Source organism: Epinephelus fuscoguttatus, linkage group LG17 (genome assembly GCF_011397635.1).
Source record: "Epinephelus fuscoguttatus linkage group LG17, E.fuscoguttatus.final_Chr_v1".
NCBI lineage: Eukaryota > Metazoa > Chordata > Actinopteri > Perciformes > Serranidae > Epinephelus > Epinephelus fuscoguttatus.
Genome location: NC_064768.1, coordinates 27,068,675 through 27,092,028, shown reverse-complemented (window position 1 = coordinate 27,092,028; position 23,354 = coordinate 27,068,675). Strand labels below are relative to the sequence as shown.

General features: G+C 42.7%; 2 protein-coding genes across 3 annotated transcripts; both read left to right on the top strand.

The window, feature by feature from the left end:
• Positions 1-1,269: 1,269 nt before the first annotated feature.
• On the top strand, positions 1,270-10,273 carry dync1li1 (dynein, cytoplasmic 1, light intermediate chain 1). 2 transcript variants are annotated; one of them, XM_049602888.1, is made up of 14 exons: positions 1,270-1,444; positions 1,683-1,756; positions 3,680-3,796; positions 3,929-4,159; positions 4,412-4,566; positions 4,758-4,851; positions 5,498-5,633; positions 5,708-5,819; positions 6,065-6,124; positions 6,259-6,303; positions 6,399-6,486; positions 6,582-6,704; positions 6,910-6,927; positions 9,431-10,273. In XM_049602888.1, exons 1-14 carry the CDS (start codon positions 1,341-1,343, stop codon positions 9,547-9,549), a joined length of 1,476 nt encoding a protein of 491 aa, XP_049458845.1. In that variant the 5' UTR covers positions 1,270-1,340; the 3' UTR covers positions 9,550-10,273. The 2 variants fall into 2 exon arrangements, with proteins under 2 accessions (XP_049458845.1, XP_049458846.1); XM_049602889.1 differs by lacking the exon at positions 6,910-6,927 and having other exon boundaries at positions 1,274-1,444.
• Positions 10,274-13,681: 3,408 nt separating this feature from the next.
• Positions 13,682-22,954, top strand: LOC125904677 (catenin beta-1-like). The gene is made up of 17 exons (XM_049602259.1): positions 13,682-13,837; positions 14,828-14,877; positions 15,490-15,699; positions 15,794-16,044; positions 16,183-16,421; positions 17,710-17,911; positions 18,056-18,200; positions 18,347-18,450; positions 18,798-18,932; positions 19,060-19,263; positions 19,371-19,529; positions 19,634-19,753; positions 20,769-20,919; positions 21,012-21,133; positions 21,345-21,405; positions 21,710-21,905; positions 21,997-22,954. Exons 2-16 carry the CDS (start codon positions 14,865-14,867, stop codon positions 21,898-21,900), a joined length of 2,307 nt encoding a protein of 768 aa, XP_049458216.1. The 5' UTR covers positions 13,682-13,837; positions 14,828-14,864; the 3' UTR covers positions 21,901-21,905; positions 21,997-22,954.
• Positions 22,955-23,354: the final 400 nt, after the last annotated feature.

Sequence of the window (23,354 nt, the reverse complement as noted above, 5' to 3'; positions counted from 1 at the left end):
GCGATGTGCTTCAGCGGTTTTATAATAAGCGATGACCGCACACCTGAGACCACTTGGTAGTTAATTTAAAGTTCACGCTGTGCCCACCAGATTCATTGGCTCAGATCAATTTAAGACGCTGGCTCACAGTGCATTGCTGCTGAAATAATGAGAATACACAAGGCCCTATATGCTTATGCAATGGTTCTCTATCTTTTTATGTGTTTAATCATTTTCTTCATGGGCGGATTATGAGCCAGTTGGCCACTGGGATGTGCAAAAAGCCCCACCTCTTCTCCTAGTGCATATGAACATGCAAACTTAAGTTGTTAAGTGTCTTTTTTGGTGTTGTCTGTGTCATTTTGTAGTTATTATCCATCTTTTTTGTGGTTTTATGTCCCTTTGTGGTAATTATAGAGTAGTGTGTGGCCATGTTGTGTCTCTTGGGGGTCCTTTGCGCCCTTTGTGGTCATCTTGAGTCTCCTAGTTTGTATGTAATTATCCTATTTTCGTATGCATTGGTCTATATTTGCACTTATATTATCAGCTTACCAATAACCTGTAAAGCATGTAGGCTACCTGTGTGGAAGGTGCTGTACAAATAAATTCTGATTTATTTATTTTTAATCTATGTTGAATGCGCACTGACAAGATGGGTGTATTTAACTGTGGTTAAGATTTTTAATGGCTGGATTTTATTTACTTATCTTAATTTCCTTCTTTCCTCTGCGTTATCATATCGTCATGTTGTCTTACCTGTTGTAAAATCACTGATGCTGTTAATCTCAGCTTCTGATGCATAATAGTCAATTTGATGTGAATCCAAGTCTCACATGGCATTACAGCTTTATCTCTATCCTGTAGGCTTAGGCACAGGGCCACATAATATTATGCACAAATCAAGGCATTGATTTAAGAGGATATTTAGTCTGCAACGGATTTGTGTGGCTCTTCTGAAAGCCCATTTCTCCTGATAATTTACCCTGATGAATCAGCCGAGACAGGCACACACTGTAGTGGAATATTCTCTAATAGCCTGTAATTGCCATAACAACCTGGGCTTTGTACCACCAGAGCATTTGAGTTATTATTTATGCATCGGTCCCAATTTACACAAACATTACATAAGATGTTAATAAATCAGTTCCTACTACTAGCACAGGTGTGTTTTCAATAATGCACTCAGCTCATGTGCATGACTTGGTGTGGACAGTGAGGATGAGATCATGTCATGTCTGGAGCAGGGACCCCAGCTTTGTGCGGGCGGACCACGCCCCGGCCCCGGCGTGCGGTGCACCAGGCTAGGTTAGCACACAGCTGCTACATCCGGGCGCTCTGCTCGGTTTACAAGCCCTGCGAAGATGGCGACTTCAGGGAGGAGTGCATTATTATCCTCCACCTCAACTGGACCTAAGAGCGCGCTGGAGAACTCCAACCCAGAGGAGGATGACGGACAGGACTTATGGTGGGCGAAGCGTTATTTGAGACGGGTTATTATGGGATGCGTTTGTGGGCGCGGAGGGACCATTGTGCTGGGATGAGGATGGTTTGACAGCTAGCATGCTAACGAGGCTAGCTAGCATCAGCACCAGACTGACTGGTGACACAGCAGCACTAGCTCGCTTTAGCTCCTCGCTGTTTGTTTGTGAATGGATGAAGGAGTCGTGTGTGGCCGTGTTGTAACGGGGCTCTTCTGTCTGCAGGTCCACCATCCTGAGTGAAGTGTCAACCCATTCAAGGTCTAAACTACCGTCTGGGAAAAATGTCCTGGTCATGGGTGGGTATCTGTGTGTGTGTCTGCAGTCTCCTGGCTAGCCAATAAGCATCGTTAGCTTCATCTCATCCTTATGCACCTTGCTAGACTTAATACTGCTCGATAGCTACGAGGCTAGCTTGTTCTGGGCTGATGGTGCTTTTGTGTTCACGCCTGGTCGGCTAGCACACAGAGAGGGGAGACAGGTGTATTTTCATGAGCGCCTACTCAGACGCACGGGCACGGGGCGCGCGCGCACACACAAACACACACTCCATCATCTTATGAGAGAGATCCGGGCCGCTTTGAAACACTGCAAGTCATTCTAGCATCCAGTGATGCTAGGAGCAGCTAAGTGGAGATGATGCTGAGAGGACAAGACAAACCATCAGCCTTTCGTTTAGCCGGGTGCCTCCCCGTCTCGCTCTGTGCTCATGTCCCGCTGCTGCTGCACACACACTAACACACACATCCGCCCGGGATAATCCGCAGCCTGCTACCCATTCCTGCTAATCAGCGAGTTGGTTACCGATGTAAAGCTTCACAGCCATTTGTTATGCTGTGCATGACAACATCAGATAGCTTTATGGTGCATTGAGTCCCCCTGTCGACATCATATGGCACAGTGCAAGAATGGATGCAGCCTTGACCCTTATCACACACACAATAATGGAAGTCATGTCAGTGTTGAGGTTTGCAGCAGTGCTAGGATAAATGCAAAGCCCATAGTCAGTAAATATACACTACAGTTTACAAGGGCTGTTGACCTTTAATGAAATCTGCATCTAAGCTGTGTGGCTCAAGTCACAGGATATAGGATTGATTGATTAGTGATTAATCAGTTCGAGTAATTATCTGATTCCAGCTTCTTAAATGTGAATATATGCTCTGCTTTCTTTACTGTCACAGCAAGCTGAATATCTTGGGTTTGTGGACAAAATAATTCAGGAATACATCTCATTTTCTGACATTTTATAGACCACACAACTAATCAGTTATTCATTCATTCATTCTCTGCAACCGTTTCTCCTGTTAAGGGTTGCCGGGGGTGGGGTACACTCCGGACAGGTCACCAGACTATCACAGGGCTGACACATAGAGACAGACAATCATTCACGCTCACATTCACACCTACGGGCAATTTAGAGTCCCCAGTTCACCTAACCTGTGGGAAGAAGCTTGAGAAAACAAACTTCACACAGAGAGGCCCCGCTGGCTGGCAGTTCTGAACCCAGAACCATCTTGCTGTGAGGTGATAGTGCAAACCACTGCACCGCCGTGTTGCCCAACTGATCAGTTAATCATGAAAATAATCAACAGATTTTTAGTTGCAGCCCTAGTGCTAATCATATATTTGTGTAGAGCTGAAGCGATTAGTTGATTAATCGATTAGTGATTGACAGAAAATACAAATAATCGCCTAAGTCATTTTTCAAGCAAATTGCCATACATGTCCTAGTTTCAGCTTCTCTGTTGTAAGGACGTGATGCTTTTCTTTGTCCCTTGTGACAGTAAACTGAGTGTCTTTGGGTTTTGCTGCATTTGTCAAAATTTTCTGGCATTTAATAAGCTAAATGAGTAATACATTATTCAGTGCACATTAATCGTGGTTGGAAATAATGGTTAGTTACAGTCTTATATTTGTGCAGTTTTGTGCAATCCTAATTCTGCAGTGTGTTACTAGCACAGCTCATAGCAGGACAGAGGGCAGCAGGATGCATGGATAAGTCGTACACCTTCAGCAGTGATGTGCTGTGTTGGCTTCAGTTAGTAATGTGCATGTTTTGCCTATTTGAATTCACACTCCCTCTCATTCAGACTGAAAGCATCTCTGGTTGAGTACTAAACTGCAGTATTATAATAGCAGTGGATGCTGACATGAACAAGGCAATGACCTATAATTGTCCACTATGCATAAATCTGTTTTGACTGATTTTCTGTGTTTAGGTGAGGTGGGTTCGGGGAAAACCACCTTGGTTGCAAAGCTACAAGGGGTTGAAGAGTTCATGAAAGGGCGTGGCCTGGAATACCTTTACTTCAGTGTCCATGACGACGACATTGATGGTAACCAGCAAGTGCTAGTAGTCCATAAGTCTTTTTTTTCCCTTGTCTTTTTTATCCCACCACAGAGTACCTCTGATGTAATGTATGTATATTGATGTGTGTGTGTGTGTGTGTGTGTGTGTGTGTGTTTAGACCACACCAGGTGTAATGCCTGGGTATTAGACGGAGACCTTTACCACAAAGGTCTGCAGGGAGTAGCTGTGCCAGTGGACTCGATCAGTAACACGTTGCTGCTGATAACGGTCGACATGTCGCGGCCATGGAACGCCCTGGACTCTCTCCAGAAGTGGGCCGCCGTCGCTAGGGAACACATCGACAAACTCCGGGTCGCCCCGGAAACGCTGCGGGAGCTGGAGCACAGACGTGAGTCATACTGACAGCAGTCAGGTTAAAAAATAAATATACGTCAGTGTTTCTTGGTAGAAATGCTCATAGCAGTGTGAAGACAGTTCTTAGATAAGAAGCCTTGTTATCAAAGCTTTATATTGGACTACTAACCCTTTAAGGGTTTGCCTTATGAGTTCAGTTATGACATTAATGATGCCATATGTTAATATAACCTAGATCTCTCTGTTTAATAACCATTGTGTGTGTTTATGTTGTTTGTATATGTAGTTGTAAAACAGTTCCAGGAGTACACAGAGCCAGGCAGTGGGGAGGATGGCACCCCGCAGAGGAGGAGTGAAGACGAGGAGAGCGTGCTGTTGCCCTTAGGAGACAACACACTCACACACAACCTGGGAATACCAGTGGTGGTCGTCTGCACCAAGGTACACACACACTCACTCACTGCTGGCTTATGTGTGGAAATATATTTTACTTGCTTGCTGTACGTTATTCTGAAACTTGTGAACCCTATGTGAAATTGTTAAATAATTTCAAAGTAGAATTGTCCTTGTATTTGCATTGCATCTACTTACATGCACTCACCTGTGTCTGACACCTACCCCTCCGTCCACAGTGCGACGCCATCAGCACATTGGAGAAGGAGCACGACTACAGAGACGAACACCTGGACTTCATCCAGTCTCACATCAGACATTTCTGTCTGCAGTGTATCCTTCACCAAACACTGTTTCTGCTGTGAGCTTAAAAGTACACAAACAAGAGTGTATAGTGTCAGACAACAGAATGAAACTTTTGGTCGGAGAACAGTACACGCTGGGGTTTTAATGAGGCTGCTGATCAATACCCCTGACTCTGCAGTTTTCACATCCGATGCGGAAATGTAAGGCATTCATTCACATTTTGGCTGTATCTCTCCGAGCATCCAACTATTCAGTGATGAGGGATGGTGATGCAACCGAGTGACCGGCGGTACAAGGTGTTTTGTTCTCAGGGAAAAGGTTTCCAGCAGTATTTTTATTGCAGTATTTTGGCCTCTGTAAGCTGCACCTGATATTGCTTTGTTGCAATGAGAGTTCCATAAAAGTCATAGACGAGCCAGCGATGCTTGACAAAGTTTGTTTTTTAGAGTCATTTCTCCAGTCAGTGCTTTTCACAGTTATTGCATTTCAAATGAGCCAAGATTGCACACTGCTTTAGTTCTTTAGTGAGCTGGTAGCAATCAGTCAATGCCTGAATCTGTACTGCTGTTATTATGAAGAGATGTGGGTTTTCTGCCGCTGTGGTGTTAGTTTTATTTTTGTTCCTGGAATTAGAAATGGCCGTGTTGCAAAATATCCTTGACAGCTGTATTAGACGGGGCGTCTCTGCTTTACACATCAGTGAAGGAGATGAAAAACCTGGATATCCTGTACAAATATCTGGTCCACAGACTCTACGGTTTTCCCTTCCACTGCCCGGCACAAGTGGTGGAAAGAGATGCCGTCTTCATGTAAGCCTGAGTTTTTGTACGTACACTGTGAGGCCACCTGTATATTGTATTTAACCCTTCCGCTGCTCTCTCAGTCCATCAGGTTGGGACAATGAGAAGAAGATCGCCATACTTCACGAGAACTTCCAGACAGTAAAATCAGACGACAGCTTCGAGGAAGTAATAGTCAAACCGCCAGTCAGAAAGGTACAGGCTCCCACTAAAAAAACGCTAACTTTGAGAGATCCTCTTGGGCAACAAATTGATTACTGCTGTAATATAATGTATCATCATCTTCTGCATTATTTTTTACAGCCAATGCGATAAGCTTTGCCCAATATCCCTGGAGGGATCACAAGATTTTTTTATGCAATCTAAATTATTAACTTGTAGAGCTACAAAGAAAGCCTGGAAGCGACTTTTAAATAACATTTTTTCTTGCTTGTCACCAGATTGTACACGAAAAGGAGATTCAGGCAGAAGATGACCAAGTGTTTCTGGTAAAACTGCAGGTCAGAAAACATTTCTGTTTGTGTTAAAGCCAGTCGCCACTTGTGGGTACTCCAATTAAATCTGACTTGAGGGTCCTGATATGTTAATTAAATACTAATTGGAGTGAGTGTGCATATTGTGCTCTAATTTGCAGTCGCTGCTCGCCAAACAACCCGCTGTGACAGCAGGGCGACCAGTGGTGAGTAATCCTTGTTTTTCTAGTTTGGGCTAATAAGATAAAGGAGAGCCCCCTCCATTGTTCACGTGTGTGAAATATACTGTTGTCTTGAACAGGACACCACCAGTAGAGCGCCCACCGGCTCCCCTAGGACGAGTAATCGCTCAGCTGCGGCTAACGTAGCAAACGCCATGCCACAGTCGGGTACGTCATGCATGTCATAGCTGCACACATCAACCCATTAACACTTCTTTGTGTATGTGTGTGTGTTTTTTAACTGTAGTCCCTATACGCTGCAGGTCAGACCAGTGAGGGTGTGTTGGCCAACTTTTTCAACAGTCTACTGACAAAGAAAGCTGGGACAGGGAGCCCCGGGACGCCAGGTGGTGGTAACAACACTCCGGGAACAGTACGCAAGTCAGGTGAGAGTACACACGAGGCGGCAGAGGTTATTTATGATGCCTTGATTTTGCAGCATAGAGTAAAAAGTGCTCATTTATTCAGTCATTTTCTGGGTTAAATGTCACTTTCAGTTACTCCCCATCACTCAGCTTCTTTTTTGGTTTCCACCTCCCATCTGCCACTCTTCATTTTCTCGCCTCTTTCCTCTCCTGTCCTCTACTCCAGACTTGAACATAACACATGGTAAAGAAAATCATAGAAGGGTCTGAGTCCAAGCAAACACCCATCATCTTTATGCCTGTCTGTAAACTTGTGTGACTGTCTTTTCATTCTGACAGAGTGACTTTGGTCATTTTCAACCTGAACCCTATTTTCAAATGGGAATAACAGTTTTTGAAATTATTTCAGCGTCTAGCAAGAGCGCCGCAGCCAAAACAAGCTGCAATGTGGGCATCTGTGAACCATCAATTTATGTCCATTAAAACTGCTTGTTTTAACACTGACAGCCTCAGATTGTTATTTTACATGTGACAATATTATGGAAAGAACCCCGCAGAGGTCGACCTTTTTTTTTTTTGATTAAAGTCCTTTTTGTGTAACCAGAAACAGCCCCGAAATCGCTATCACCAAAGCCACCAGACTCCATTTAAACAAACTGTAATTTTAAAGCACACTTCATTCAGTGTTTACAGAAATAAAATTAAACTCACAATATTGTCTTAGTTTGTCTTAGCACTGTTTAAACAATCAGCAACTCTGGTATGATTAAAATAAACCCATAAGTCGCCCAGTTAGATGTGAAAATATGCCGCCTCTAAACACACTAAAAATTACTGTTGATTTAATAGAGTCTGGTGGGTTTGCTGATAGCGATTTTGGGTCCGTTTCTGGTTAAACAAGAAGGATCTTACTAATATTACTACTAATAACGTGAGCCGGTCAGTGTCAGAAACAAGCACTCTTAGTGGATGTACACTGACGATGCACAGATGCCCCAACTGGTTATACTGTAGCCTGTTTTATTGCTGCAGTGCTTTGAAAAATAGAGTCCTGATTGAAAAACACCAAAGTTACCCTCTAACTATGCTCATAGTGTGTTGTGCAATCTCACTGTTAACATCACTCATAATGTGTGTGTATGTGTATGCACTAGTCAGAGGATGCTGGCCACGTTAAGGTGTGTGCGAGAGAGATACTCCTCATATATTATTGCTTGTGTATGTCATCGTTCATTCTCGGAAGCATCCTTATATTCTTTTGACCCTTTCCCCTCCCCTGAGCCTCCAACTTTCTCCAGCATCTGAGGAGGAACAATGCCAGGATCAAGCTTCCTGTATCACCCATTTACTTCTTGTGTATACACACACATGGACTTAGTTGTGAGCTATAAATTATGTCAATTTATTTATTTAGATTATGAGACTAGATTAGGAAAGTCTTGAAGTTGTGGTTCAGAAGATGATCCCTTGGCTGTTGAATTACTTTTGCACCTTATGCCTTAACTTTGTTTTTAGGAATGCAGGTAGCTTCATCAGTTGCAATATTTTAAAGCCTAAGCACCACAAAAAAAAAGTAAGAAAAAGAAATTTCATTGCACCTGGCTTATATGTATTAAAATAAGTGTACTGATTTCATATTAATTGCAAGATCCAGATCAACGTCCACAGAAGCCGCACTCTTTTCTTTTCACCTATGTGGTCGGGGAAAAAGTGCCACTCATGCCAGAATCATTTTATTTATTTGATTGATGATTTAATGACAGTCGCACCCCTGATGCTTCCCCTCTGATTACCCTGTCTCCATTCTGCTCCTCTACCTTTTATTTGGCATGTTGCATTGCATTTCTCATCACTAACATCTGCCAAAAACATTGCACATGATTCTAACTAAGGCTGAGCAATATGGGAAAAATATATCTTTTTAAGAGATATGATATATATGCATACCATACACCCAATATTCATTCATTCTCTGTCAAATGGTTTAAGATAGATCATTTAGATAGAGCCATATTTTTTATCATTTTAACAATGCACTGTCAAAACTGTCAGACACACTGAAACCCAACATCTGTCTCCTGCGATAAGGACAGTTTTAAAGGTATATTTAACATATTTAGAGCAATAACAACTAAAATGAAACTAAATTTATATACGTTCACTATTACCAAAGGTTTGTTTGTACAACACAAGCATGAGGAGGAGGTAGAACATGATCACATTTGTATTATTGCAATATAAAATACAAATTACAGCAGCCTTGATGTAAAGAAATTGTTCCATTTTATCTAAATGCCATAAGTAACAGTATGACATTACTAAATATTAACAAAAACTAATCCAATCAACAAAGTAAAGTTAAGCTGCTTTAGCACCTCTGTATCACAGTATGCACTCCTCTCTCTCTTCTGTTACCCAAATAACTTGTTATATAGCCGTTGTTCTTCTCACAAATTAGATGAGACACATTGAGAACACTGAAACTAGTCATGTCTGGTGAAATTTTTGTATTAGATTGGAAAAAAATAGCCTAATTGACAATAATAAACTCTGTTAATATTATCTCTATATTGTGGATGTTTGTGCGAATATTCAGTATTTCAACAAGCTCTTACTTTAATCATGTGTAATGGTTTTGATCTTTGTTGCACTGGGCCTTAACCACTCAATGCTGTGTCATTTATTGCACCGACTAAAGAGCGTCTTTGCTGCAATGTACTAATTTGTACGTGTGTTGCTTGACGCAGGTTCGAAGCTGGGCCTGAGCGACGTACAGGCGGAGCTGGACCGCATATCCAGCCGGGAGACTGACTCAGACTTGCCCAATGCCAACGACACCCCTGCCACTGACGGCCAGGACACATGAAGACCAACACACTTTTCATCCTGCTCCCTACCCGCCTTCCACCTCCCTCGTCCACCCTACCTTCACTCTCACCCTCCACTTCATCTCAAAGATGCGGGGAGAAAAACGCACACGGTTTCCCCTCCCTGTCATCTTTAACTCCCTCCTCAAGGAGAGGAGCTCACCCTCTCTTCCCCTACCCCTTTTCCCACACCTCGTTCTCCTCTCCCCCCCTCTCTCTTTCTCTCTTTCTCTTCTCCTCCTGGCTGTTGCTCTGATGGCGAGTATTTGTCACTGTTACATACAAGACTGTCTGTTACATGAGAGTCGATGGGAATGGGGTACCGATGGTGGTGTGGAGGTTGGGGTGAGAGGTGGGTTGAAAAAGATTGATTACAGGAATGAAAGCGAGAGTGTGTTATCCATCCATTCCTTGTGATGGTACAGTTGGTGTTTTTTACTGTAGGAACTGCTAAAGGGTGCATGTTGAGGAAACTGCACTTAGGGTACGATATAGGGATGACTGTGTGTGAGTTGAATGTGTGTGGGGCAAGTCACGCTTGGCCAGAGGAAGAGATTGAGAACAAAAATACAAAAAAAAAATGCCTGAAACAAAATTGCAAACAATCTTGTTTTTTAACATGAAGGGACATAACATACCAGTATTTGTGTGTGTGCGCGACTGTGTGTGTGTGTGTGTGTGTGTGTGTGTGTGTGTGTGTGTGTGTGTGTGTGTGTGTGTGTGAAAGAGAAAGAGAGGATGATGAAGAGAGTTAAGGAAGTTACTTCAACCTAGACCTGTTTACCGAGAGATTTTTGGCTGTTTGCATTTCAACCAAAAGGCAGAAACATTACTATGCTCTTACACTACATGCTCTTAAAATAGTGCACACACTATTATTACAGCAGCACTGTCTGCTAGACTACACAAACCAAACATGAGAAAACATATGAAGTTCACACTCAAGCGCGAGTCTTGTGTAGAGGGCCCTTAAGGTCCAGCATGATGGCACCCAGTTCTACAATTGGCCAAACTTCCCCTCATGTTAGATACTGCTCAGACCTGTAGATAACAGACAGTGCACTGAAAGGGGAGGGTTGTAGAGGGTAGGTGGGTGGGTGGGGTGGTGGGTAGCGGAGCTTTACTTGTACAGAAAGAAGCACTAGTGATTCAGTTCCATAGTTACTGCGGGTGGGGTGGTGGGTGGGCAACGGGGTCAGAACAAGGGAGGGTCACACCAAGAATGTACAGTCATTGTCTCGCTGATTGGTCCTGTTATTTCAGAGCTCTGTGTTCAATTCAGTTCAGTTCGTTCATGGTCTCCTTAGAGAAATTTGACTCGGAGCTTGGTGTTGGCGTTTGTATAATCAGATCTGTTAATCAGTCAAATAAAAGGTGTATTTATTCGGATTCATCCACCTGACGTCTCTTTGTTTTTGTTTCATCACCAGTCATTCCTCCTCTCCTCGCTCACAATACAAAGCTAGATTTGTCACGAAGAACAAAACCTGCTTACAGTTGAGGCTCCTTCAGTTAGATAACCCGGTTTAAGCCAGCTGTCCTCAAACTTTATCTGTCGTCCCCCTTCAGGCACCGAAATAAGTCCATGCCACCCACCCCACAATTTTTTTATCAGTCATTAGCAATAAATGGGAAGGCAACTAATAAAAAGATATATAAATAAAGCTCTCATTTGCTTATTTTCCCTACATAAATCATAATTATTAAACTTTATCTCACTCCATATTTTTCATCCACGCCCCACAGTTAGATAACCCGGGTTAAGCCCATGTTGGTGAGCATCCACCTACAGTTGTGACCTTGCATTGGTGTAACACACTGAATTATCTTGTTTTCAAAGAATCAATTATTGGAATCAATTATTTTGAAAATGTCCAAAATGTCCATATGAATGGCTAAAGTGTAAAAGCAGTTGGCATCGTATCAGCACTGCTGTTAAGAATACAGTGCAGAAACAACAGGGTAATGGAGGGACGAGGCACTGGGTGCACAAAGTAACAGAAACACATTAAAATACAGTTGACACTGAGACATATTGTTACAATTAAATTGCCATTTTTGAGACCATTAAGTGTTTTTCAATCTGTTTATGAGGGTTTCATAGATAACTCCAACTCGGGAGCCTCATCAGTAAGGCATTTGCTGCAGGATTATCGCATTGCAAGTGGTTTCTGTTATTTTGTCCAGCCTGTGTAGGCACTATGGCTGCTGCCGTCCAGCAGAATCTGATCTGTATGCTCTGAAGGCAGGGTGGGCTGATTTATTTTGTTCACGCACACCCGGTATATTTACACAATCCTTCGGTGTCTTATATCCAAATAATTTCTCTTGATGTCTTCATAAGAACACTGTTAATGTGCAGCTTACTTTAAAGCATCGATCTGAATGTCTTTTCATGCGCTCTGAGGAGATAAACAGCCTACAATACATTTAATCTCACACCAAATATGCACACGCATAACTGATGCAAGGAATAAGAGCGACTACTTTTGCCAAATAAATGAATACACGTGTGAGAAAGGAGGTTGCATCACAAATCTGGTTATGTGTTTATAGGAGAGGTTCCTGATGTCACATTGCAGACATGCAGTAGCTGTGCTTTACACTGCCTTGCTGTTTACAATGCTGTGTCTGTCATTACTTGGGTAATAGAAATAGACTCACTGCTCTCTCTGCCACAGTTGGATAGACAGATCTATTATGATAGGTTCACTTTAAGCAGTGTGTGGAGAAAAATGTATTGTCACATTTCTATTTGCTCTGCTATGTGGTCTGTGTTATGATTACTCTCTCTCACTTGGATATTATTCATACTCCTCGCATACATATGACTGATTTTTTTATTTGCCTGCAACACATTTCTGTCCCTGTTTGAGAGAGGCTATGAATATAAAACGTTGCATCTGATTATTGCGGTATAACAAGTGATCATAAGTTTCCTTTTTACGTTTCTCGCAGCGACACCAGAATGCTTTCCTCTGACACTTTGAACTTTGACCTTTTCTACTCTGCAGCATGTGTCAGGCGCATGAACAAGCACGCTGCTATGTGTGACACTGTTTTAATTTAACATCAATACATATTTTTGTCATATATCTATGATAATAGGTCTAATTGAGCTTTCCTATTGGTTAACTGGAGCTGTGTGTATGTCATGCTGAAGTAGATACTCAAGTACGCTAGATGCATTTAAGTGGATGATGGATATCAGACTCACACAGGCATGTGTGCTGCAATTAGATTACAGCTAGTCAATGAATAATTGCCCAAAAAGGAGATGCATACATAGGGAATTTTATACAATACCAAGAATAAACATATCTAATGTTGTTAGGCCATTTAAAGACACACAAAAAAGCCTGCATACAGCAGAGTGTGTCTGTATTTTACTGTCTTAAGTGAGTTAGTGATGGATTGAGGTCATTACTTGTCACAAGTTGAGCAGTTCATGTCACGACACAAACAACTCTGGAGACAAATGATTAAATGTCAATGAACCAACAGCACACTTTCATGTTGTGGCCACTGCATGTGTTTTTCCTTACAACTAGTGTTTTGTTTTTAAGAGGGGTCAGATTATGAGTGTCTATAGAAAATTGCAATTCAATCATAACATTCTACAGCTTTCTACATGGTTTCATTCTTTGATTTTTCTTCCTCCTTCAACTACTGCAGTTTTTAATTTGCAAAATAATTCCCAATTTAACTGTGTTTAAATGTGATGAATGAGGATGAGAACGATGGCCGACAAGCACCTCTCATATTTGCCAAAACCTATGACTAAATGGGATTAAAAAAAGATGGATGAATTAACTAGTGCTGTTAAGGGAAATGTTTTTGTCTCTGAGTTAACTGCATGTTAATCAACTCCCACTATCACATCACAGCAGCTCATGAATCACATTCCATACTAATGAATGCTCCTTGCCCTCCCCACCACTACAGCTCACATCCTTTATTAAAGAGGGTGAAAATCTCAACACTGAAATAGCCGACTTCTCTGAGCATAAAAAGATATCAATACCTGCTGTAAAATAACTGTTTCTATGATAAAACTTTATTTAAAATGGCGCCCTATTTTTTCGAGTGCGGCAGAATACTGTATTTTCCCCCCCTCGCCATCTTGATGTTCGATCGCACAGGCGGAAGCAGCATCTTCGGCGGAGCAACAGCGGGTGTGGTTCGGACTTCTACGGGTGGTTCACCTAGCAGCCCTTTTCCCATTTCCAGCCAAGAGAAAGGAGAAAATTTTCCTGACAAGAACCACGGAGGAGCCGCTCGACTCTGGTAAAGATACCGTCTTCGCTACAGCTATTATATAACGAATTTACGGCGCGTCAATGTTCGCTTCACCAAAGAAAATCATCTTTGGCTAGGGAGGGGGCTCCGGTGGGGTTTTCTGATTTGGCTGGCAGCACAGCAGGTTTTGTACGGTGGCGCTTGGATCTACTTTTCATACGTCCTGGTTAGCTAAGCTAATCAAACCAGAATTAAACATTTGGAGGGTTCGCTTGAAAGTCACGATTCCAATAATGAGCCGATTTGTAATGATAATGAGTTCGAGTACGGGTTGCGTCTGTGGGCAGGTCCTAATAATTTAGGCTTTGTTGAGTGAAGCCGAAAACTGTGTTTGTTTATGTTAGCTAGTAGCTAACTAGCGGAGGGGTTAGCTACGCACGTTAGGTTAGCTTAGCGAGCTCTCAAGGTAAGCTAGCCAACCTGTTAGCTAGCGGTGGTGGCTAATACATGCTAGCGTTTGGCTCCTGAATTATATGCCCTTCAAATGGTGGTTGATGTAACTCACACAGTTTGATGTGGTTTTTAGTTGTGATTAGGTAGCTTGTTACACTCCTAGTCAGACCCACCGTGAGAGGAGGAGTCATGGAAGTGATTGCGGGGCGGAGGGGGTAGTTTCTCTCATTGGAAACCCAAGCTGCGAGGTCGGAACTTGGCCGTGGTAGGGGGAGGGGGAGAAATATGCCTTTGATGTTCTTTGCCGCTGAATGGTGAATTGTGTTCGTGCTGGCCTGGAAATACCCACCGCTTTGCTCTCTCGGCTGGAGGTGGAGGCTCGGCATTTCCCCTCATAGCTACGTTAGCAAGCCAAACAAGCGTCTGAATCACAGGTAGCGCAGAAGACTGGGGTTTTTATTATTGAGACCACGTAGGAGAAACGCATAAACATTACGATTAGGTTTGGCGTTGGCAAACAAGAATTCAAGGTTGAGTGCGAGTTGTCTTATTTTTCCCCTGTGTGCCTGTTTCCTTTTAACGCAGACTTATCTGCTGTGCGGGCTGAGGGCAGGCAAGAACAATGGCTACCCAGTGTAAGTATGAAAAACTTTAATTTAAAAGTATTATGATGAGATGAACACTGCCCTTCATAGTTCCTTTTAGATCCATACACAAGAGTTTGTTTGTACATAAGTACATGACATACATAAGCTTTGAGACACTGTGGAAATTGAGGGAAAAATGGGAGCTAGGTGAGCACATGTCACAGTATGCCAAGTAATTACAGTTCGTCTTTTGTTACATCTGAGTTTCTCCTCCAGGAAAAAAACGTGCTTGGGAATTCAAAGAGGAATATAATGTCTACGTACTTTAACTTATAATCAGCACCCGAGGGCATCAGTTATTAAGAGTATTAGCTTTTTCTTAGTCTAAACAGGACTGTTGTCTCTCTAACTTTGTGTCCCTCTTTGTTCTCCTGACAACTAACTACCACTTCTTTAACTCCTACATCTCCTTTCTGAATTAACTCAAGATTAGGTATGTTATGATATTACATGTGAGTACTGAAACCTTTAAGATCACTCTTCTTCTTTTTTTTGATTGAAAGCGAGAAACTAAGTTCAAGTGAAGTCGGTGAAGTGAAGATTACTCCTCTCCTAAACTGTCATGTTATGTGTTTCACTATTTCTCCCCTTTTTTTGCAGCTGATTTGATGGAGTTGGACATGGCAATGGGAGACAGCAAGGCTGCAGTGAGCCAGTGGCAGCAGCAGTCCTACCTGGATTCAGGCATTCAGTCTGGAGTCACCACCACAGCACCATCTCTGAGCGGCAAGGGAAACCCTGATGCTGAGGAGGATGATCCAACTCTCTACGACTGGGAATTCAACCAGCCCTTCACTCCTGAGCCTACAGGTATAAGAGATACTGATACAAAAATATTGTGATATTGACAACATTGGGATTATGTCCTTTCGTTGTATTAAGTGTCATATCACATTACTTTCAGACATTGAGGGGTATGCCATGACCCGGGCCCAGCGTGTGCGTGCTGCCATGTTCCCAGAGACCTTGGAGGAGGGCATTCAGATCCCACCTACCCAGCTGGATGCTGCCCACCCCACAGCAGTGCAGCGGCTGGCAGAGCCCTCTCAGATGCTGAAGCATGCCGTGGTCAACCTCATTAACTACCAAGATGATGCAGAATTGGCCACCCGTGCCATCCCTGAGCTTACTAAACTGCTCAATGATGAGGACCAGGTATGTGTTCAAATGAGTGAACGATGCCTGCTGATTAACACATGGTATAATGTAAGATTATGCGCAATACATTTGGCATCAACTTCCAAATCACACTTACTCCCAAATCACACTCAACAAACATTGTCTCTGTCCCAGGTTGTCGTGAATAAAGCAGCTGTGATGGTGCATCAGTTGTCCAAGAAGGAGGCCTCGCGCCATGCCCTGATGCGCTCCCCACAAATGGTTTCGGCCGTTGTTCGTGCCATGCAGAACACTGGTGATGTGGAGACAGCTCGTTGCTCTGCTGGCACCTTGCACAATCTTTCCCACCATCGCGAGGGGCTCCTTGCAATATTCAAGTCTGGAGGCATTCCTGCCCTGGTCAAGATGCTAGGGTAAGGAACTGGCCCTGTGGCTCTCTTCACTGCATATGTGCGGTATCAGTGTCTAAACCGCAAAATGGTCTGAAGCTAGGAAGAACAATGCTGAGAAGATGTTTTAGAGTGGTTTGTGTTGGGGTTTTTTGCAGCGAGTGCAAAAGTGTAGGAGAGAGTTGTTTGGTGGATTTCCTTGTCGCTCAAATTTGTTTCGGGATACAATACTGCACTTTATCAAATGACTGTTAACTGCGTCCCTTTGGCCACTGATTGGCAAAGTATGTTTGTCTTAGGCCTAGTTATATCCAGCAGGCTGCAATTTTCTAATAATCACATAGGCCCATAGGACAATGCACAAATAACCTAAGAAGTGTTAATTTTGTGTGTCTCTGTCACTCCCTTACTGTCCCCATTTTGTTTTCTCTCTCTAACTCTACATTGCTAGTAAAGGCTGGACACTGTTAAAAATGCAGCACTCTGCTGCAACAATTATGAGTCTATCAATCATGAATCGCTAACCAGCTACATCCTCAAAGAAGACAATACTCCACAATGTTACCATTTTTTAACTGTTATAAAGTTTTCCTCCCTTACTTTATTCTTTGTTATCTCCATGAAAAGCCAGACCACACAACCACTACAAGTTAGCTAGCCGGCAAGTTGCAACCTGTTGGATGTCACGTGTGTGTTTGAAATTGCACATGGAATCATATTACTACACTTAAAATGTAGGATGACACAGTTACCTGAGAGTGGACAATGAACCACCTCATTTTCTTAGACTACATACAGGTGATCACCAAATAGATTTAAGTGCAGGTAGCAATTTAGATTATCTACCTATCATGAGTGGGTGTTGATTTACTTTATAAAGTCATTTTATAGTTTCCAGGAAAAAAATCTGCAATGATTTGAGTTTATTTTGCCAATGTGTCGATTGTTTCTTGAATGTTGTATTATAAGGGCAGGTTTGGACAGAGTTTGGCAAACTGTGTCGTACTCTTGATGTGCTCCAAAGTAACAAACATCTAGTTTTGCCAGATTGCCACTGGACACAGGGCTCCTGTGGGAATTTAATATGTAGATTTTTCAAGCTAATTTAATTTCAATACTTTATGTAAAATGTCAGTTCAGCCCAACAAAACTGCTATGCCCGCATTTACAGCTGATTGTAATGACTTGAACCAACTGTGTCCAACACATGGGATTAAAAATTACAATTTATGTGATGATTAAGTGTGTTTATCCCTGGAAAGGTATGTTGGACTGTTGTTGATTATTTGGTATTGTTTGGACATTTTCCCAGCTCTCCAGTGGATAGTGTGCTGTTCTACGCCATCACCACACTCCACAACCTGTTGTTGCATCAGGAAGGGGCAAAGATGGCAGTGCGCTTGGCTGGAGGACTGCAGAAGATGGTGGCCCTGTTGTCTAACACCAATGTCAAATTCCTGGCAATCACTACTGACTGCCTGCAGATCCTTGCATATGGCAACCAGGAAAGCAAGGTATTGGAAGATAAACATATTAATGCACGCATGCATTTACATTAATTAAAGCATTCATTCTGTCCAGATGTTAAAACCCCTGACCTGTCTGCTGATGCTACTTGGCTGGCAACAGTTTGTAACATCCAAATATCTTTGTTTTAGCTGATCATTCTGGCCAGTGGTGGTCCCCAGGCCCTGGTCAACATCATGAGGACCTTCACATATGAGAAACTGCTGTGGACCACAAGCAGAGTGCTCAAGGTGCTCTCTGTTTGCTCAAGCAACAAACCTGCCATCGTTGAGGCTGGTACGTGCAGAACTGGAATGGAAAACATTACAATATCACTGTGGGCATTTTTACAGGTCCTGCATACATTTTCTAGTTGTGGTTGCTGCTAAGGTGAAATTCCTCTGATGCAATGAATTTGTATGTTCTTTATCTTGTGTGTGCAGGAGGCATGCAGGCCCTGGGGCTTCACCTGACAGACCCCAGCCAGCGTCTGGTCCAGAACTGCCTCTGGACCCTGAGGAATCTTTCAGATGCTGCCACTAAACAGGTACAACACACTCTTCAGTGTGCACAAATGTTAACTACTTATGATTCCCCATGTTCAATGTTAAGAACTCCTACTTGGTAATCATTGTATTAAATGTCCGTGGTGTGTAACAAAAAATATTGATACATAAAACACTGATTTCTCCATAATTTTTAGTATAACTACTTTATACATGAAACATACAGGAGACTGTACTTGTGTTATGACCATTTAACTCTTGCCTACTCACAGAATCCCATTTAATACAAAGTAATTGATAAAAGAAAATGCTAAATTATTTATAAAGTGTCCATTCCTCTCTACTCATTTGTTTTCCTCTCTTCCAACCTGTCTTCTGCTCTCTCCAGGAGGGAATGGAGGGTCTCCTGGGGACCCTGGTCCAGCTGCTGGGCAGTGATGACATCAATGTAGTGACATGTGCTGCTGGCATCCTCTCCAACCTGACCTGCAACAACTATAGTAACAAACTCATGGTCTGCCAGGTATGTAGTATACACACAGTATTTGAGCATAACTATGTATCTGTGCGATGCAGATTGTGTATTGTGATTTAAATGCTTTGTCTGCAGTGTCGTATTTCTTGTCCACTGATTGATCTCATCACACTAGGTTGGAGGCATTGAGGCTCTGGTGCGAACGGTGCTGAGGGCCGGCGACAGAGAGGACATCACAGAGCCAGCAGTCTGTGCCCTGCGTCACCTGACTTCCCGCCACCAGGATGCTGAGATGGCCCAGAATGCTGTGCGCCTTCATTACGGCCTGCCTGTGGTGGTCAAACTACTGCACCCTCCGTCCCACTGGCCACTAATCAAGGTCATTAGCCATTTTAGTTTTGGATCAACCTTGCATATGGTAACATCATTTATTAACATAATTCAATTCCAACAAACTAAAATATCTTTAATTTTCCCCCTATCTAGGCCACAGTCGGACTTATCCGCAACCTAGCTCTTTGCCCGGCCAACCACAGTGCTCTGCGGGAGCAGGGAGCCATCCCCCGACTGGTCCAACTGCTCGTCAGGGCTCACCAGGACACCCAGAGACGCACCAGCATGGGAGGCAACCAGCAGCAGTTTGTGGTGTGTAACCAAGCCAGCAACCCTTCAAGTTTTTTTTTTAATAATTTGAACATTTAGAATTTTTTGTTTGAGTTCCCTGTTTTTCCCCTCTCAAACACATACAGGAGGGTGTGCGTATGGAGGAAATAGTGGAAGGCTGCACAGGAGCACTGCACATCCTGGCCCGGGACGTCCACAACAGAATTGTCATCAGAGGGCTCAACACCATTCCACTCTTTGTCCAGGTATAAACCTAACCCCCACTTTAACCAGTCCCTCCAGGATTTTGCGATGTTGCGTTAGCCACAATTAGCGCTAATTCTGCGCAACGTTGCATTTTTGTCCAGTCTTGCAGATGTACCACAAATGTGACTATTTAAAGTGGATAAAATCTTGTTTCAGTGTAGAGCTGCACTCAGTGTATTGATCTGCTCAGCCCCTCCTTTCCCAGTTCTGTCTCTGTTTATCAAGAGACTACAGCTAGGGCAGAGTGGCACACAGTGACAAGGACGACCCAAAGTTTATTAACAGGGTTATGACTGAGTAGAGCAGTTTCGTTCTGGTGTGGGCAGCAACTAAACCCGAGTGGGGCCCATTTCTCAGCACAGAGCAGGCGTTTTAAAATCTTCTTAGTGAGGATGCTTGTCATTCCGAATGCACAGCAAAATTTAACAAACCACTTTGGAACACTGGACGGAGGCACACCGGGCTCGCCCTGACCTGACAGTGGAGCTGTGAGGCGCACAGTGGCCTCCCTCTTATCTGATGCTAACACTGCTGCAGTGTCTGCTGAATCTGTAATGTAGCTTTTTTTTATTGACGATCACTTGCTTTACAATCAGGTAGGCCTGTTTCATCCTGATATGCATTCTGTGTCACTGTACTTTTTTATGTAATTGTTTATTTCTGTATGATAAAAAAAGAATGCCTAAAAATATTGCAAAATGCATCACATTTTTTTTTTTTTTTTAGTAAAGCTGTAGTGAAATCGGGTGTTTCAGGCCACAACAATCACAAAAACAGTCTGCAAAATCCTGGAGGGACTGTTTCAGTACAGAAAAACACTGACCACCCACCTATGTAAATGTCTTTGTTAAAAGCTCTTAGCATTCGGTTTTGGAAATACCATATTTGCCAGTTGGCAACTTTGATTTCCCTATCCCGCTCCCTCTTATTATCTTTCCGCAACAAACCTGCCCCCAACTTTCTTTTGTCTTAATTAAACATCTTCTCTTTCTCTCTGCTATTCGCTGTCTCCAGTTGCTGTATTCTCCAGTGGAGAATATCCAGCGTGTGGCAGCAGGTGTGCTGTGTGAACTGGCTCAGGACAAGGAAGCTGCCGAGGCAATCGAAGCTGAAGGAGCCACCGCACCCCTCACTGAGCTGCTGCACTCCCGTAACGAGGGCGTTGGTGAGTATACATTCATAAAAAACAGACTGTGCACACATTACTGATTGTCGGTGTACTTGACTTGTGGTGTTGTTGTGCATTGTCTTCTGCAGCAACCTACGCTGCAGCTGTCCTGTTCCGCATGTCTGAGGACAAGCCCCAGGACTACAAGAAACGTCTGTCAGTGGAGCTGACCAGCTCTTTGTTCAGAACTGAGCCCATGGCCTGGAACGAGGTACACACACACACACAAACTGATGGTCAAACATATAAGCTATGGTCAGGTGCAACCTAGACTGTGTGAGTGCATTCACACTGAAAAGGTGACCAAATATAAAATGTAGACTAAACAGTGTCAGTTATTGCTGTATACTGTTACTACATCCACTCCTCTACGTGGGCTGGCTAATGTCTGTCTTTACTCATCACTCTTTTGCCTTTTATAGACTGGAGACCTGGGACTGGATATGGGAGCTCAGGGAGACCCTCTGGCTTACAGGCAGGATGGTAAGTGCCTGTGTTATCTGTAATGAAATAAAATCCCTTCTCTGTTTCTCGCCAATTATTTCATCATCCTTTGGTTGATGTAATTTGATCTTTATGAGTTTATAGAAAACAAGAAATTTCATATAAGAAACTTAATTTCATCGTCCTCCCACCTCTTCTCTCCGATGTATCATTTGATGCCACCCAGCAATTACAGCTGATCACTATGGGTTTGTTTAGAATAACACAATCTAGCCTTGTGTCTGTGTGATTGGAACCTTTTGTACTAATTCAATAATGTTTGTCTGTCCTTTGTCTTTTCCAGATGGAGCCTACCGGGCCTACCCAGCAGCCTACGGCCAGGACACCCTTTTGGACCCCATGATGGAAGGTGCGGACTACCATGCTGACACTCTGCCCGACCTGGGTCACCACACTGATCCATTGCCAGACCTTGGCCACACCCAAGACCTGATGGACAGCAACCAGCTGGCCTGGTTTGACACCGACCTGTAGGATTGGTAAGATAGACTTTCATCCAAGATGTAAGTTCACAGTAAAGGTAATATTAATGTAAATGACAATTGTGTTTCTGTCTTTGCTCTTTTGCAGTTGTATTTTGATAGAACCTGCATTGTGATTGGCCTGTATTGTCTGAAGCAGCATTATGATTGGCCTGTAGAGTTGTTGAAGGTAAAGAGGGGAATAAGAGGTCTTGGAAAGTGCCTGACACAAGAAAACAAAGAAGATGGTTGCCATGGGAATGTTTAAGCAAGTTGAAGTGGGGGGGGGGGAGAAGGGGTTAAAGTATCAGAGAGATGTGGAATCACACAATGGGGGTCTCGGAGCAGGTTACCTATATGGATGAGTGCACATGAGGTGGATCTTAAAAGTTTGAAACACATATGTTTTAGCCTTGCCTGTATTCTTATCAGTTTTTTGTTTCTATTTTTCTTATTCTATTTTTTTATTTCTTTTTGTATTACTCATTCTCTGTTATGGTACTGACCCAGCTTGCCTTCGCACTAGCCATCTTCATATTCTCTTCGATGCTAATCATTTGTAATTTTCTTTTTTAAAAACGTATATTACATGTAGTGTTAAGTTATAGTGATATTATACAATGTTCCTTTGGTTTATGGCCGAATGTGTAGAACACTAATAATCAGTTGAATTGTACTCTGACTTAAAGTGTAACATTGTGTAGTTTTTTTTATAATCTCAAAAATGGAGAATTATGCATTCTTAATATGTGCTTGTTTAAGCATAAAGTATGTCAGTGTCACAAATGTTCTAAAGAGGGAGATGGGGTGAAATTGAGGGCGGGTGGGGATAAATCTAGAGACAAGTGTTTTATATACAGTATCACTGGTAGGTTAACAACTATTTTGTATGCTATCATTGGATGTCTGATAGAAAAGTCTTTAACGCTATCATTGGTGGTCTAATAAAACTCAGTTTTATGTGCTATCAAGGGTAGCTAGGTTGATGAACCAGTTGTAGTCCTGCTGTGCTTATTTTGGAGACGAGGTTATGACACGGCTGAACAATAAAATGGCATTTTATTTCATTTGGTCTGTCCCGTGTCTTCTGTCCTTCCATGTCATGATTGTTTGCTTTTTTGACAGACAGACCTGTGTTTCCAAGCTTCAGTATGCTGGTAAATGAATGAAATTATAGCACGTGAAATTACCTTCAAGTTGTGTCGCACTATTCTGACATAAATACAGGTAATCAAAATTCAAGCAGCAGTATTCTCCACACTTAAATAGTGACATCAGATGAAACATCAAAGCTCCAATACAGAAGTTTAAAATGAGGCAGCATTAGCTTAAGATGAAAGTTATTTATGTAATGTGAAAGTAATTCAACTTGAAATTAAAACTTGGGTAATTTAGAACTTTAGGTATATTAAAACATGACTGATGTGTGAAAAGATGCGCTGGAGGGATTGTAAAAAGCTTTGAAAT